The 18216-nt window shown below is 36.1% G+C and overlaps 1 protein-coding gene across 5 annotated transcripts in view; it reads left to right on the top strand.

The window, feature by feature from the left end:
* Nubpl (NUBP iron-sulfur cluster assembly factor, mitochondrial) overlaps positions 1-18216 on the top strand; it is a 266538-nt gene that overhangs the window by 57638 nt on the left and 190684 nt on the right. For all 5 annotated transcript variants that reach the window (XM_074068202.1, XM_074068201.1, XM_074068200.1 and 2 more), the window contains one exon: positions 1818-1908. In XM_074068202.1, the coding sequence (XP_073924303.1) occupies positions 1818-1908 (91 nt within the window). The remainder of the gene's footprint in view (positions 1-1817; positions 1909-18216) is intronic.

The following is an 18216-nucleotide window of genomic DNA, read 5'->3' as shown; positions in this document are numbered from 1 at the left end:
TTTCATGAAAACATAAACTTCAAAAGGCTAAATTATTTTGCTTGACAGGTATTATTAGAAGATCAGTTTGAAACATGAGACTTAATCTTTTCCTGTTAACCCAAAATTGATATAAATAAGAGAAGGAAAAAGAATCTTAATTTTTGAAATTAGTATTTATTATTATTTTGTGGTAGTTTTTAGTCCACAAAAAGATACTGACAAGAGGTGAAATTCTAGAATGATACTTACAGAATTAGAAGACCCTTAGACAACAGTGTTAACAGTTGGTTCCCTCATTTGTTATTCAGAGTAAGTTTAATTCCATTTTAATCCAACTAAATTTTCTTGTTAGTTAAGTGTGTCAAAATTTCTCATGGAATGTACCTTCATTTTTAAAGCTAGTACTTTATGCAGTGCATTAGTCTTAAATTTTATATAGCACCGATCCTATAAAAAGCAAAGAAAATTTCCTGTCTCTTCATGTATTTTGCAGTAAACTGTGATTTTTTTTTACCTTTGAGAGACTGAGTCACATGGGAATATTAAGTGTTTTTCTTAGAACTGCAAATTGAGTCATTGTAAAATTAGGAACATAAATGTTGAATTTACCTTATTTTGTGTACTTATATGAACCAGACAACAGGTTTAAAAAGTAATTTTGTGTCTGGAAATAGGTAGATAACAAGAAAGATGAGGGATTGTTTCAGTTTTAAAACCTTTCTTGCTGACAGAGAAAAGAGCTTTATTTTGTCAGCATATGGGGAGAGTGGGAGGAGAACGCTAAGACTTGGTGAAGCATAGTATTAGTTTATTGGCAGATGAGAAAAACGAATAGCAGATTGATTTGGGGGAGGGGAAAAGGAGACATTTTAGAATAGTGGATTTTGTTTCCATCTCTTGACTAAGCGCTGATTACCTGGCAGCAGGCTGAGACCAGTCACCACTGGGATCTTCTGCCTTTTGGCAGCTGAACAGGTCATCAGAGAAAACAGTCTTAGTTGTTTATGAATCTTCCAAAGACATTGGATATTTAATGGTGACTTGATTGTAAGAGGTTGTCTCTGCATTATGTCTATCAGTATCCTTGTTAGCACTTCCATCTTTTTTTATCTACATCAGAATTTCTCATTTGCTTTATATGTGTCTTGTTTTCATGAATCTTTTTATATTTTGTATTTCGTATGTTAGACAGACTTCCCAAAAGTTAGTGGTCCACCTTGGGGTTTTGTTTGCCATAATAAATCATTATTTTAACTTTATTTACATATTATTCTCAAAATCATTCTTAGGGTGGGGCATAGTGGATCATACTTGTAATGTAGGCTGTTCCAGAGTGGAGATCTGGAGGATTGTGGTTTGAAGCTGGCCTACACAAAAAGTTAGCAAGACCCTATCTGAAAAATAAATAAAGCAAAAAGGACTGGGGGTGTGACTCAAGTGGTAGTGTGCCTGCCCTGAGTTAGGAAAAACAAAACCAACCAACCAAACAACAACAAAACCCATACCCCCTCACCTAGTACCATTTAAAAAAAAATCATGCTTAGATTAAAAAAAAGGTCTTAATCTTTTTGAGACTATATGAGAGACCTGAACTGCAATGTGTAAAGCATATGGGATGGCTTTATCTAGTTAGCTGTTTAGAAGATAATAATAAATCAAAAGGATTTACCTAAGCAATTTATGCTTTTACTTACTGTTGCTTTGAAAGTTTAGGTTATGATTTTGGAATATTTTACAGATTGTCTTTTCAGTAGTCACACTTACTATTGCTAAGTATAGCTTTATCTTTGATGAAGAATGTGAATAATCTTATGGTAAATTCTGTTTTCTTACAGTCAAAGGCCATTGGTTTGTTGGATGCAGATGTGTATGGTCCTTCAATTCCAAAGATGATGAATCTGAAAGGAAATCCAGAGTTAGCACAAAGTAAGTAAAGAAGAGATAAATATTACAATAATAGTTGCTTTTTTATTTGTTATCTATTAGGCGGCAGTCATTGTGCCAGATACCATGTGTAGTTTATGTACTGTGTAGTACAATGATCCAGACAGAAATCACATGTGGCACCAGGTTATCTGGGTTTGAATCTCAGCCATGTTACTGACTGTGTGGCTCTGAGTAAACTGTTGAACTTCCTTGTGTCTTGGTCCCCTACACATAAACTAGGGTTACCGTTGCTGTAAGGATTGACCCAAGTACAGAATTCAGCTCAGTTGATCATGTATGTTAGGTACTAATCATTGTCTATTACATTAAACATGTGCATGTATGGGAATATTTGAATAGGAAGTATATCTGTGTTAGAAGAAATGAACACTATTTTCTCTTAAACAGATTTTTGTGAGATTTTCAAAAAGTATTAAAAAAAAAAAACCTCCCCAAAACATGAATTTCTTTCTCAGACTCTTTACTACCATCAAAAGAAAGAAGTAATTTTTGAGCAAATATTTAGCATTTACTGCCTTTATTGCATTTTGTTGTAAAGTTACCAAATATAAAGCTTTAAGTACAAGGAAGTTCTATGATCAGAAAATGACTTATTGGAAAAAAACTGGTATTTCTTAAAAAATGGTTTTACCTGAAATTGGTTAAGTAAAATTGATTTCTAATTATAATAAAAGTATAAAATTTAATAATTTCTTTTTGACTTTTTTGGGATTTTTATTTTCTATAGGTCTAGGACAAAATATATTTACTGATGGATACTTATTGGATTATCTCTTATTATTAAAAAATTAGGCATTTGATATTTAAGGCACTTTTGTTTGTGGTTTATTCTTTGGAGTCAGTTATAACGTTAAGATCTGGTTAATTCTTTATGAGAAAATAATATTCTCCATAACATTTTGAAGAAAACTTGAAGATCTAGTAATGTTAAAATTGGCTCTAGGTGTCTTATATTGCCAGCAATCATTTCCATGGTTGGATTGATAAACAAGAACAAAACCAAAACCAAAAACAACCCCCCCATAAATTTAAAAACTGGTATTCTAGTTTCTTGTTCTTATCCTTTTAGTGTAACATGTACTTAGTTTGCACATGTGCGTTAAGAGTTAAGATGTGAAACTTTCAGCAAGGAGTAATGAATTTGTATACTATAGATGATAGTCTTTATTAAAGTAACATGAAAATTGGTTCATGCAGCACACAAGGGATGGCAAAGTGGAGCCCCCGTGTCAGTCTTTTCTCAATTAGTCTGTTCATTCTATGCCAATTAAGTATTTGAAGCAAACTTTAATTCAAAGTGGAGCCCCCATGTCAGTCTTTTCTCAATTAGTCTGTTCATTCTATGCCAATTAAATATTTGAAGCAAACTTTGATTCTTCTTGTTTTACTGAAGCTGTAATCTTAAATTTGATGTTTGCAAATTAGCTGCTATTAAGTACACTTTCTGGTAAAGATGAGATACTGGAAATCTTGGAAAGCTTGAAAAAAAAAAAAAAAACCCAGAAACAAAATCTCTCTTTGTGTTGACAGACTGATCTGAAGTTCCTCAGGAAATAAAAGAATGTGGATTCTTAAAAACTTAACTTAAAAATTATTTTTTGAATCTTAGAAAGATCTGCTAACATTATATTAATTGGCATCATTTTGACATTTCTACATTTTATCATGTTAATTTGCTCTGTTATTAGAAACACATTGAAACATACAATTATGTAATTCACAATAAAGAAAAATTATGAAAGACCTGTTTTCAGCAGTTCAGGTTTTAGGGAGCTAAACCTATGAACTGAATCCCAGCTTTGTAGACATCCTTCTTCCTGAACTAAGCTGGACACTCTTAGAGGCAAGGAGACTTCAGCATTGCCTCTTTCTTCTCGTTATTTAAATAGACATGTGGTGATGTAGTTTTTATCAGTTTGTTCAATCTCCACGAAAGGTTTGTCAGATCATATATTTATCCACATTCTCTTAATGTCTTTTTTCTTTTTGAGGGAATTGTAGAAAAATCACACCTTGTGCAATTACAATATTTTAGCCTTGATTACCAAGAGAAATTTTGCATTTGATTTTAGAAAAGTGAATTCAGTAATTAAGAAAAATTTTAACTTTGTAGTAGTTTTTGGTTTCTTAGGCTGAGAATGTTTCTGTTGGCTTAAAATAACAATAGTGATTTTTCTGGTACCATGCAAAATTTGGTAATGAGAAGTCTACCCAGTTTGTAGAAAGCATATTATACAAAAGCATCATCAAGTTGACATAGTATTGACTACCATTGACCAGTTGCTTTGGGAATTTAGAATGAAATCTTATATGTATTGGAGAAACTAGCATCTAAGTCTGAATATAACCTTGTTTTTCTGCTTTGTCTTTTAAAAATTATATTATTATTGTACTGGGAGTACATTGTGGTATTTACAAAAGTTCTTAAAATATATCATAGTTGAATTCATCCCTCCATCATTCTCCTTTATCCCTCCTCCCCCCATTCCTGGAATAGTTTCAACAGGTCTTATTTTTCTATTTTCATACATGACTACATAATATTTCTACTACATTTAGCCTCCTTCACCCTTTCCTTATATCCTCCCTTCTCCCACTGGTACCATTCCCCAGCCAGGACCTGTTTTACCTTCCTGTTCTCCTTTTTTGAAAAAAGCTATTTTTGTTTGTTTAAGATAGCTCTATAGGGAGTTTCCTTGTGACTTTTCCATGTGTATATGTGTTACAACTTGAAGTGGTTCATGTCCTCTATTTTTCTCCTTTCTTCCTTAGTCTCCTTCTTATGGTGATTTCAACAGGTATAAAAATTCTATAGTCATTCTTTAAAAATTTTTCAAAGTTTTTTATTTAAAAAAATTTTATTATATATTCATTCTTATATAGAAAGTATATCACCATGAACATAACCTTGTTTTTAAAAAGAACAAATGCCAGTTATTTTTCTGCATTCAAAAATTTCAAATAACATAATCAAAATTCCTATCACAGTATTCTCAAATTATAGTCCTAGAAATTATTGACTGGATGATTTTCAATTGAAATGGCAAATGAATATTAAATGGTAATTGCACTTAAGGATATGTTGCTACAACACCACTAACAACAGGTGTTGGCGAGGATGTGGGGAAAAAGGAACCCTCTTACACTGCTGGTGGGAATGTAAACTAGTACAACCACTCTGGAAAAAAATTTGGAGGCTTCTTAAAAATCTAAACATAGATCTACCATATGATCCAGCAATACCACTCCTGGGGATATACCCAAAAGAATGTGACACAGGTTACTCCAGAGGTACCTGCATACCCATGTTTATTGCAGCACTATTCACAATAGCCAAGCTATGGAAACAGCCAAGATGCCCCACTACTGACGAATGGATTAAAAAAATGTGGTATTTATACACAATGGAATTTTATGTACCCATGAAGAAGAACGAAATGTTATCATTAGCAGGTAAATGGATGGAACTGGAGAACATCATTCTGAGTGAGGTTAGCCTGACCCAAAAGACCAAAAATCATATGTTCTCCCTCATATGTGAACATTAGATCAAGAGCAAACACAACAAGGGGATTGGACTTTGGTCACATGATAAAGCGAGAACACACAAGGAAGGTATAAGGATAGGTAAAACACCCAAAAAACTAGATAGCTTTTGGTACTCTCAATGCAGAGAAACTAAAGCAGATACTTTAAAGCAAGTGAGGCCAATAGGAGAAGGGGAACAGGACCTAGAGAAAAGGTTAGTTCAAGAAGAAGTAACTTAGAAGGTAACACACATGTACAGGAAAGCAATGCGAGTCAACTCCCTATATAGCTATCCTTCTCTCAACTGGCAAAAACCCTTGGTCCTTCCTATTATTGTTTATACTGTCTCTTCAACAAAACTAGAGATAAGGGCAGAATAGTTTCTGCCTGGTATTGATGGGTTGGGGGGATAAGGGAGACAGCGGGGTGGTGGAGGGTGAGGGAGGGGGCAGGGGGAAGGGGGGAGAAATGACCCAAACATTTTATGCACATATGAATATAATAAAAAAAAATTTTAAAAAAGGGTGTGTTGCTGCATTTCACCAATGTAATTCTTTTCCTCCTCCCCCCTCCTCCCCTTCCCTGTCCTCCCCCCCTGCCTTTATTTTTGTCAGTATTGAGGTTTGAACTTACATCCTTCTGTTTACTAGGCAGGCACTCTATCTCTTGAACTACATTGCCAGCTCTAAATGTAAAATTCTCTTTGTGACCAGGTTCAGGATTTTCATTAAGTGTTCTAAAGTGACTCTTATTGGTAGAAATCTCTGTATTCTTTCACAGTTTTGTGATGATAAATCACTTTCAGAATATTGTGAGTTATTATTTAGTTTTACTGAAGAATGGCTTTTAATGTACTGAGCTAATAAAGTAGGAAAAGTTTAAGACCTGCAGAGAGGTTAGTAAAATGGAAATGTCAAGTAATTTTATTGAGGATGATATAGTGCTTATTAATGACTAAATGTGAGACTTTTTGAGTAGGATCCACTTGTCCTTTGTTGTGGGATAGTAATTTTGTACTCATATTACAGTTTTCTGCTTTATCTGTCATAAGGTATTAAGCTTTTTTTCTTCCTTTTTCCAAGTTTAGGAATGGATGTGTATGTAGGCCTTTGAGAATTTGGGTGAATGACCTTTTACAATAGCATTCTCAGGTAAAAACTGTGAAAAAGATACTAAGATTTTTTACAGGTAATTTAAGTGCTTAAATAATGAGAATCAACTTTAGTTAACCTGCTAGGGAAGAGATTTTAGGGGTGTTGGTGAAGTTGCTGATATGTATAGTCACATTCTGATCCATTAGATGGAGCTCCTAAAGCTTCTGAATTATGATTTTCTTCTTTGGGAAGGATTCTGGGATGTATTCCACAATCATAATGTTATAGAAATGACTTTTTCCTTGATTTTCTGGATTCTGTTTTTATCCTCTGTTATATTTGGAATATTAAAATATGTTGATTTTTCTGAACATAATCAAGGGTTAAAAGAATCTTAAGAAGTTGTTTTGCTTAGGCTTTAGGCACTTTTCTTCTGAAATGTCTGAGAGATGAGGTCTATATTTTTCTTTGAATAGTCTCCTCATTCTAGTTTATCAAAACAAAAGTTCATCTGCTTTTCTACTTGTATAGCCACCTACCAAGTGCTCTACTGCTTGAACTATACCCACAGCCCTTCCTTGGATATTCTTGAGCTGAACAATAGTCGGTGACTTTCTGGATTTCTGTTGCTGTGCTGCAAACTGTCTTAGCTGGGGACTGTAGGAAGTGTAGTCAGTGGAAGATTGCTTGTTTCACCATAGAATGCCTTGTAGTTTACTAACAACTCCCTGTTCACCTGTTAATTTTGCTGTTCTTTTGTAGGTTAGCATCAAATAGGGTTTATCAGATGTATCTATATATTTATCAAATAGGCCATACATCTCTGTGTTTATGATTAACACTTGCCATCAGAAAAAACTGAGAGCTATCCTTGAGATTCATAGATTAGTATTTGTGATAGGCAGTTCTCATTGTCAACTTGACTGGGTCAGAGATACCTAGGGAATTAGTAAACCACACCTCTTGATGTATCTGTGATGGCATTTCCAGACATGATTAGATCATGAGTGCTCTACCTAATGAATGGATTAATCCCTTGATGGACTCATAATATGAAGGTATTATTGGGAAGTGGTAAAAGGCAGGAGGTGGGCATTATTGGAAGAAGTAGGTCGTGGGGGTATTGTCCTGACTTCCTCCACCTCCTCTTTCTGCTTCCTGTCTGCACAAGGGGAATAAGCTCCTTCGCCACATGCTTCCGTTGTTATGATGCCCAAGCACATGGGGCCAAGCCACCCTCTGAAACTGTGAACCAGAATAAATGTTTCCTCCTTTATGTTGTTCTCTCAGGCATTTTGTCACAGCTATGTAAAAATATAAACAGTAGTAGTACAATACATTTGTAGTGTGGCCTATTTGTTAAGGCTAATTGTAGTTGACATTTCTCTTTTCTAGTCTAGTTCCAGATTAAAAACAAAACAAAACAAAACATCTTTTCTTCTTATTTTGAAACCTTTGGCTCATTCTAAATGTTTCTCAAAATCGTAAAATTACCACTAAATTTTTAGTGTATTAGATAAAAATTTAAAAAGAATATAGTATTTTTATGTAGAGGGAGGATTGGCTTACAGTTTTATTTATAATACTCTATTTCTGTTTATGTACCTTGTGATACTTTTGTTTTTAAATATAGACCCCATTATTCCTAATACACAGTTACTTTAATAATTCCCTGGGTACTTTAGAAGACATTTACTATTTCTTAAAAAAATGCTTTATTTATAATAGAAGGTAAAGTGTTTAAGAAGGAAAGCAGGATGTAAAATAAGCTTTGAAAGTAGAAGATGAAGGGAGTATGTAGGGAAATGTAGGAATTCATCCATGAATTGTGAACTCCATGGGAGAAGGCAGGAGGGCATAAATAATGACACTATTCTAATATATTAAGAGGCATGAAAACTTTTCACAGTCTAGATTTGGCAAGGCTAAGTAGAGAATAGAAATTATACATATTACAAAAACCAAAAGCATAATCGATGCACTGGGGCATCATTTTTACTTTCCTTTGAACTCCTCTTGATTTTATGTATGTGGTATGCATTCACACAGTAGTGATTTGAAATGGGACCTTGTTCATGAAAATTGGACACATTTGCTCTGGCAATACAACCAGTACTAGGCATAACAGTACAGGATTTCTTTAATAGTGTCTGTGGTATTGGCACAGTGAGTCATTCTGTTCTTTAAAGGAGCAACTGTTACTGAATGAGGAGAAAATAGAATAGTGATGCTTCATTGGGAGACTTAGTTTAACTTTTAACCTTCTCTGATTTTCAGTTTGGAAACTCCACTAACCTATTGGTTGTTACAAATTACAGACTGAAATCATATTATCATTTTCATCTCATGAAAAGTGAAAGAATTCAAAATCCTTAATAGTATCATTACCAATATTATTAATATGTTGTTCTCAACATTAGTAGTATTACAAAATCCCTCATGTTCTGGTCCCACCTACTACTTATTACTAAAGCCTCCATCCAACAAGCTTACCTTGTTCCTCAGTGAGCGATAGTGACCAGCCCTCTGCTTTTCTAACATTCCAAACTCTGTGCTCTCTGTCTGGAATGCCTTCCACCTCCTCAGTTCACTCCTCCAATAATTCCTATTCACCAGGTTTCAGTTTTAGCATTTCTTCCACAAGATCTTCTCTGACTTCTCAGCCTCCTTGTCTCAATTGTAAGTGTAGAGTTTTCGTGATATTAATTGCTTTAATATATATTTTTAAATCTCCTTGATGAAAGAATACAGTGTCCATAATATAGAAACTTTTTTGCTTGGTTTCTCTACTGCATGCTATATGATGTAAGGAAAATAAGTCTTACTTGAATAAATGTGCACCATAGTTACTCCTGCTAGATTTCATATATGCTAGCTGCCTAATTAGTTTTGTACTTTGTGTATTAGATAACTTAATTTGCAAAATTTTCCCCTGAATAATAAAGATAGTTTTAAGACATTATCTTGGCCATTAATCTTTGTGATAAATCTGAGTGGATATTTTGTTTTATCCTTCCCCCCCATTCTTAAAAAAAGGAAAAATCTATGCAGTTTGTAATTTGGCTTTTGGGCATTATGTTATATGGAGTGTAATAGTTTCTTATGTTGTTTCCATAAGGTAAGATAATGCCAGTCATGTCTCATATCTTAACTTTGAACTGTTTAGCATTTCTCTGCCTACTTATTAGAGATAGAGTCCTTTGAGGCTTGAATTTGAGCTATGATAAAAACAATAGCATTCAGAATCTTGGTGCTGGAACCATGAAGAACCTAGTATACCAGCATACCCATCATTCTTTCCTTAGCCCATCCTCACTGCCAAGCTAAAACATACATTTAAGTACAGCATCTTTTTTTTTTTTAATCTTGTTGCTTGCAACTTAACCAACACTGGCTTAAATCAGCACATGGACACTAGTGCAAAGACCTCAGGTTAGAAATAGTGAGTGAGTAAGCAGTGACAGTAAGATTTTTAATTTTATTCTGCTCTCCCTGCAGTCTTTCAATCAAGGAAAAGAAAGCAGAAATAGGGATCTCCCTTGTGGTATACAAAGCACAAACTTTTTTTGAGATGATAGAATGTTTTAAGCTAGCTTCTCCAGAAAGCAGAGCCCTATGCACTGCTGATTTATTAGAGGGTGCAAAACTGGAGTGAAGAAGGAAAGGAGAGAGAACCAATAGGAAAATGTGTTACCAAACTGGCTGTTGCTTGACTGCATGGGACTATATAATCTCCATGTCCTATAGGAAAGTAATAAGAATTTATGTAATTGTATCCCCCTCCCATTGACCAAAGGCTCACCTTAGGAATTACTAACTTGCCTGCATTTCCAAGTTGTGTGTGTGTGCACCATGTGTACCCAGCAGGGGCCTGTGGTGTCTGATGGTATTCTGTACTTTGGTGTTAACATGGAAGCTTCTGGGTGGGAGGAGAAAGACACATGTGTAGGCCTGCAGTGAGCTGCAGACAGCTAGTTCAGAGACTCTTCCCTTATTGGCTGATGCTGTGATGCAGTGGCAGGGACCACAGGATACAGAATTCTTTCCCAATTTTGATGTCCTTGAATTCTTAAGAGAATATAGGATGGAAGATGGCAACTAGAGGGAGGAAGCAGAAAGTGTGCTTCCTAAAATAAAATCTAGGGGAGACGCTAGAGATACACCTTACAGGAAAAACCCTCCAGAAGAGGCAAAACTTTGATTCCTCCATATCCCTAGCCTGCACATAGCATCCCCAGTACATGTTAAAACAGAGAAACCAGGAGGGCTCCCGTGCCACCAGACGCCAGCTCCCAGACCGCTTGGGAAGACACACACCACAAGGTGAGCTAAAGTGGCACACGGTACTCCCACAGACAACCCTGAGCCAGATCAGCACAGCCCCCTGGACAGACTGACCCCCACTCAGGGAAAAAAGAGAAAAAAACCCCAAACTGAATAATAAACAACAACAAAAATGATATGTAGCAAAGAGGGCGGGGAGCCCTGAGTGCCGAAGAAGGGGGGAATCCCTCATGGAACTGTAAATAAACAAGCGGGCCGGAGAAGGCAGGAGTGGTGGCACCCACCCAGCAACCTTGGAGCAGGAAAGCTTGTAAAAGTGGCAGTGAGAGGAAAACTCCACTGGAAAGGGGGGAAGGGCCACTTCCCATGAGAACTGTACACAGCCAGAGAAGGCGTGTGTAGCGCCACCTACCCCAGTGTGCTTGGAAAGGGGAAAGCTTGTAACAGTGGAGGTTGCACCCAGGAGAACTCTAAGTAAACAAAGCCTAAGGGGCCAGGTGAGTGTTAAGCTCACTCCTGAGATCAGCATAAATAAAGCCTCCAGCAACAGCAGGCTGACAGCAGAAGGTAGGTGAGCCTCACACTCAGATACACATTCACAAAGCTGTCTCCAGACTCTTTTTTTTTTTTTCTTCCTTTGATGAGACAACAACCAAACTACACCTGCATGCTGAAAAACTTACTGAAACTCTATTTCATTTGAACTAGGGACACCTTGTGGTGTTTTTGGTTTTTTTTTCCCTTTGAAGAGATGATGACAGAACTACTTCTGAGTCATCATCTCCAGGATTGGAGGCTGAGTGACTAACACCAAAATTATTAAGACTGAAACTTTACTAGATTTGAACTTGGAGATTTATTTTTATATTAATCCTCTCTCTGTCTCTCTAATGCCTGTTTAGCTTACTTACTGTTGATTAGTACACTATCTCTCACTGTTTATATCTTTGACACTGTTTTTTTTTACTTGTTTGTTTTTCCCTTTTTCTTTACCTTCTTTGCTTTCCTTCTCCTCTCACCCTTCCATTGTATATCACCATTGTTATTATTACAAGCTAGAAAATACTTAATTGCACACAGTACAGGGACAGTAACAATACCAAGGGTAATAACGGGAAGACAGTAAAAACAGGGAAACCAGTTTCCCCACAGCAAAAAATTAGTGCAGGAACCAGAGGGAAATGAAGAAAACAGATACTCAGATCCAGACTCCAACAAAACAAAGATAAACTATGCCAAAGAACCCAATGAAGCCTGCAAGAATAATTTGAAAGAAGAAATCCTCCAAGTAATCAATAATAATTTTATAGAGATGATACTGGATGTGGTCAACCAAAATGTACAGGAGACACTCAAGAAATTCCAAGACAACAAAAATAGAGAATTTGAGAAAGCACAAGAAGAAATAAAAGAAACCATAGAAGCACTGTATAAACACCAAAGTGAAACAAAGAACATGATTAATAAAGAGATAAATGAACTCAGAGTGAAAACAGACATTAAAGAGGAAGTGACTCAGGATATGGAAAACCTCAGAAAAAGAATGAAACAGAAATGCAAAACAAAATGGAAGGCTAATCCAGCAGAATAGAACAAACAGAAGACAGAATCTCAGAACTTGAAGATGAAATAGTAATTAAAGGAAAAACTGAAGAAGTATTAGTTTAACAACTCAAGACTTGTGAAAAGAAAATGCAAGAACTCACCGACTCCATCAAAAGACCAAACCTGAGAATCATGGGCATTGAAGAAGAAGAAGAGGTGCAAACAAAGGGAATGCGTAATATATTCAACAAAATAATTACAGAAAATTTCCCAAATCTAGAGAAAGATATTCCCATACAGATGTGAGAGGCCTCCAGAACACCAAACAGACCAGACCAAAATAGAACTATGCCATGGCATATTATCATTAAAACAACAAGTACAGAGACTAGAGAAAGAATATTGAAGGCTGTAAGAGAGAAAAAACAAGTAACATACAAAGGTAAACCCATCAAAATCACAGCAGACTTCTCAACAGAAACATTAAAAGCAAGAAGAGCATGGGGTGAGATCTTCCGGGCACTGAATGAAAATAACTTCAACCCCAGGATACTCTACCCAGCAAAACTATCATTCAAAATAGATGGAGCAATAAAAGTCTTCCATGATAAGCAGAAACTAAAACAATATGTGACCACAAAGTCACCACTAGAAAAGATTCTTCAAGCAATTCTGCACACAGAATGTGAAACCCAACATAACCATGAAAGGGCAGGAAGCACCAAACTACAGGAAAAGAAAAAGCAAGAAAGTAGAGAGTGACCTCGATCTAGGTACACACAATCAAACCTTCAAACAACTAAGACAACTAAATGACAGGAATCACCACATACCTGTTGTTGCTTACAGGAGACCCATCTCAAGACAGAAATAAGCATAGGCTTAGAATGAAAGGCTGGAAGGTTTACCAAGCCAGTGGCCCCCCAAAACAGGCAGGAGTAGCAATACTTATCTCTGACAAAGTAGACTTCAAACCTACATTGATCAAACGAGATAAGGACATTCCATACTAACAAAACAGGAAATAGACCAAAAGGAAATAACAGTTATCAACCTATATGCACCCATTGTCAAAATCCCAATGACATTCATTAAAGAGATTGAAAAATCTACCATGAAATTTATATGGAAACACAAGAGGCCATGAATAGTCAAGACAATACTCAGTAGAAAGAACAACGCTGGAGGTTGTTCTGACTTCAAACTATGTTAGAAAGCAATATCAATAAAAACAGCATGGTAGTGGCACAAAAGCAGACATGAAGACCGGTGGAACAGAATAGAGGACCCAGATATGAAGCCACACAACTATAATCAACTTGTCTTTGGCAAAGGCGCTAAAAATATACGATGGAGAAAAGACAGCCTCCAACAAAAACTGCTGGGAAAACTGGTTAGCAGTCTGCAAAAAACTGAAACTAGATCCATGTATATAACCCTAACCCATATTAACTCAAAATGGATCAAGGATCTTAATATCAGACCACAAACTCTAAAGTTGATACAGGAAACAGTAGGAAATAGTCTGGAATTAATAGGTATAGGCAAGAACTTTCTCAATGGAACCCCAGCAGCTCCATTTTGAGATCCATTTTGAGTTAATATTGGTATAGGGTGATATACATGGATCTAGTTTCAGTTTTTTGGTTTCTCCGTTAAATGTGAAGCGGAGATTCTCTGCACCGACTGGAGGTGTGGAGGGGTCAAAGTTATGCCTCTTCTCAGTGATTATGCCTGCAAAGTGTGTCTCCAGTGTCTCTCCAAGATTTCACTATAGGAGGCTCGCTTTCTGCTTCCTTCCTCTAGCCGCCATCTTGGAATCTTCCCCCAATTTGTTAAACCAACAGTTCTTTGAAATTTTTTTTCTCAAAGGTTTACATATCTCAATTGGATATTTGAACAATATTTAGAAATCTAGTTTCAAAGCTGCCTTCAATAACATACATAGAAAATCAGTTGCTTTATATATGTTTATATTGATTTCAGTTTGGTAATTTTTATTTTTAAAACATAATATTTGGTAATATCGAAGTCTAGAAGTGAACACTTGACTTCTTTAAGAATGGGGCTTATGGGGAATAATAAGGGTTTTTTTTTTTGGCAGCACTGGGGTTTGAACTCAGGGCCTTATACTTGCTATGCTGACGCTCTTACTGCTTGAGCCACTCTGCCATACCCAAATTGGTCAGTTTGAAGAATAGAAGTATTATGGGGATTGGGACTCTAATGTAAGAGCTAAGTTTTTTTTTATTATAAATTTTTAATAGTATATATGCATTATATGGGGGTGGGGGGGCAGGATTAATAGTGACAATTCCGATTAGGCTTACATTGTACATTGGTTAAATTGCCCCCATTGTCTCTCCTCTCTCCAATCCCCTCCTCTCTCCACTTAAAGCAATTGCAAGAGGTTTCTTTGCGCTGATTCATATAAGTATATGAAGTCCATCAACCATTTACCCTCACCTTAATCTCCTTCATTCCCCTCCCCTTCACACTAGTCCCCCCCCCCACTGTACCTATTTTACCATTCTGTCTTTTCTTATTAGTATTTAAGTTGATGTTCAAAGGGGTTTCTCTATGTATCCCTGCTGTGGGTATACTTTATTTTGGTTCGTTCTACTCCTTCCATTACTCTCCCTTACCCCTTTACTTCCTTCACAAGAGCTAAGTTTTGAATGATAGTCATTTCATCCTTATTTTTTCCTTGTATCAGAGAGATGATTAGGTATTGTACATTACCCAGAAGTCTCAAATTGCAAGAGTATTCTATCAGATTTGGGCAAGACTAGTAACTAAAAATTGTGGCACTGTGTGGTTTTAGTAATCAGGAAGAGCTGAGTTCACATGTTATGTTTGGATATATTAGTAGGCACCATAGCCATTGGAAGAACATTTGTGACTTTTTAAAATATAAATGTTTACCACAGACTCTGTGGCTCAAAAGCACCTACATGCACACAGTCATATTTAAATAAACCATCTCTTAAAAATCTTGTTACTTGCACCATAACCAGCTCTGGCTTAAAATAAAAAATGGTTGCCTTGAAAAAATTCAAGTATGAATATTTTAAACCTAGTTTTAAAATTTGTATTTGAATCAAAAATGAAATGTTGAAGGGGGCATTATTTTTGTTTACTTAGCAGCATTTATTTTCTAAATAGTTACTAGGCATGAAAAATACCTAGTTCTGTGAGTATCAGATCAAATAAGATTTGGTCCTTGCTCTCATGAGCTTATAGAAGATACACTAGAAATGATCATAAGTATTAGTGAAAGCTATAACAGAAGCACAGACATGGTACTTAAAAACCCAAAGATGGTAACTGTAAATCAAACTGGAGCTTTGAGAAGACTTCTTGGAGGAGGTGACTCTTGATATAACCTTTGAAAAGTGGGTAGGCTAGGAGCCTTTTGTAAGAAGGTGTTGAGGATTAAAAGTGAGGATGGCAGCCTGAGTGTTTAAAGTTTCAGAGTACAAGTTATTTGGCATGATCAAAGTTGAAACTCTATGGATGAGTTGCAAGAGTGGAAGGAGGGCTGGGCAGGTAGTCACAAATGCCTTATTGTGCTTGTTTGGGAGTTGAAGTGTGATTCAATGGATATGAGAAGGTATCTATGTTTTAGGTGAGTTAGGGACTCTTATCAGTTTGGCATCCTAAGAGGATCCCTTTGGCAGCATGGTGGATAAAATATAACAGGGCCAGATAAGAAATAGGATCAGTTAGTAAGCTATTGCCATGATCAATGAAAGTTGTAATGAGGCTTGATTTAAGTCTGTTGTAGTAAAAATGGAGAGGAGTATACCTAATTGAGAAGTATTAAAGAGATTGAATGAAAAGCAGAAGTGGTGGTGCATACCTGTAATCCCAGGGAGGCTGAGGGAGGAGGACCTTGAGTGCAAGGTATCCTGGGTTACATAGCCAGACCCTGTCTCAAAAAGAGAGAGGGCAGAGGGAGAGGCTGGAGTAGGAAGAGGGGAGGAGAGATCCAATGAATCAGACTGGGTAATTCATTGAATATGACCGAGAAAAAGGTTACTAGGATGACTCTTGGATTTCTGGTTTGGATGACTGTGTAGGCTGATATTTTATCCATCAAGATAGAGCAGACAGGAGAATGGAGGGAAAACATTGATGAGTTAAAGTTTAGCTATATTGAATTTGATGTCCAGAGAGTAAACAAATGGTTAGATATGTGTTTAGAGTTCAGAAGAGAGGATTGGGTTGAAGATACAGATTTGAGAGTTAACAGCGTGTACATACACACACACATATGTTTTAATAAAATGTATGTATTATACATATATACATGAGCTGGGGATTCTCCTTGTGCTCTACATATGTACATATAATAATGTATATGCATATGCACAATACATACATGTCTTCAGTCAGATGATTTTGCCCCTCAGGAGACATTCGGCAATGATTAGAGACATTTTTGACTGGCATAACTGGCATTTACTAGCATCTAGTGGGTGGAGGCCAGGGATGCTACTAAACATTCTGCAGTGCTTAAGACATCCTCCTACAATCAGTTACCTGCTTTAAAATATCAGTTGTACTCAGTTTGAGAAACTCAGATTTAAGCAGTGTAACTCAAAATAGCTTAGGACTGAGGACAGAAGTTTGGGAAATACCAAGGGAATCTGAGAAAGCCTGAGAGTGACTACAGAAGAAAATAAACAAAGAAATAATTGCACTCTAGAAGTCAAGGAAGGGAGATAGTTTGAAGAGGAAGTGGTAAACTTTTTAGAATGGCTAAATAATAGAACCCAAAATTATATTTTAGACTTGACAATATGTCCATATTTTCAATTTACCTAACTACTATTTTGATTACGTTTGAGTGCAGCCTGTGTTATGCTTCTTGAAGGAACATATTATGTCTGACTCCTGGGAGAATAGTCATTTGGGGATCATTTGTTGAGCATCTCTGTCATAGTACAGTGCATAAAAAGGAGCAAAAGACTTGGGCATATTTTAAAAAATATAATAAAATCATGTTTATCTTTTAAATTTTGATATTAAACAAAAATTGACAGTAAAACCATGGGTGATCTATTTATGAGTAAATATGTGTAGGGTATTTTATTTATAAGTTATCTACTACTTCTCCCCTTAAGTAGCGCTTTACTTTTAGAATATGCCTAGGCTTGTGTCTTTATAACCTTTTTCTTTCCTCTCAACCCACTCCTGTTTCTTTGTGATTCTAGACAGAGACTAGAAATGCTAGTAAGTACCTGAGGGTCATGGTGGTCTGGGGGTGTTCTGGAGAATCTGGAGTCTGTCTAAGAATTGGCTTTTCTCTTAACAAATTATATTTTCTACCACCCAATTCCAGTTTTCACCCAGCAGTGGGAGAGAGAGTTTTTATCACGAATTTGTGTGTCTTTAGGATTACTGTTTTAGAATATAAATTGAATTTAGTGCCATAAAATGCTAGAGATGGAAAACCCTTTAGAGAAATCATCTATTCCATATGTGATTATTACCAGAGGTGAATGATTTGTTTGGAGTCACATACAGTTAATGACAGAGTTGAGAGCCCAGAACTAGTGTCTCTTGGGGAACCACCTTTCAGGGAACTTGGTTTCCAAACATGTGAAGGAACTATAGCAGAATCATCCAAAGATCTTGTTAAATACGGGTTTCAGACTTACTCTAGACCCCCTGAATGAATAATCTTGTAGGAGCTGTTGGTAGTGATTATATGATTAGTAGATAATTCAAAATCAAGTTATATACAAAGTACTCAGAACAGTGGTCAGTATTTTATCACTATTATTGTAGTCTGAAGTGTGGTGGAAAATGGAATTGTGATTTTTTTTTT

Source organism: Castor canadensis, chromosome 3, assembly GCF_047511655.1.
Source record: "Castor canadensis chromosome 3, mCasCan1.hap1v2, whole genome shotgun sequence".
Classification (NCBI taxonomy): Eukaryota; Metazoa; Chordata; class Mammalia; order Rodentia; family Castoridae; genus Castor; species Castor canadensis.
Note: the sequence above shows the minus strand (reverse complement) of the source record. Positions and strands in the feature narration are given on the sequence as shown.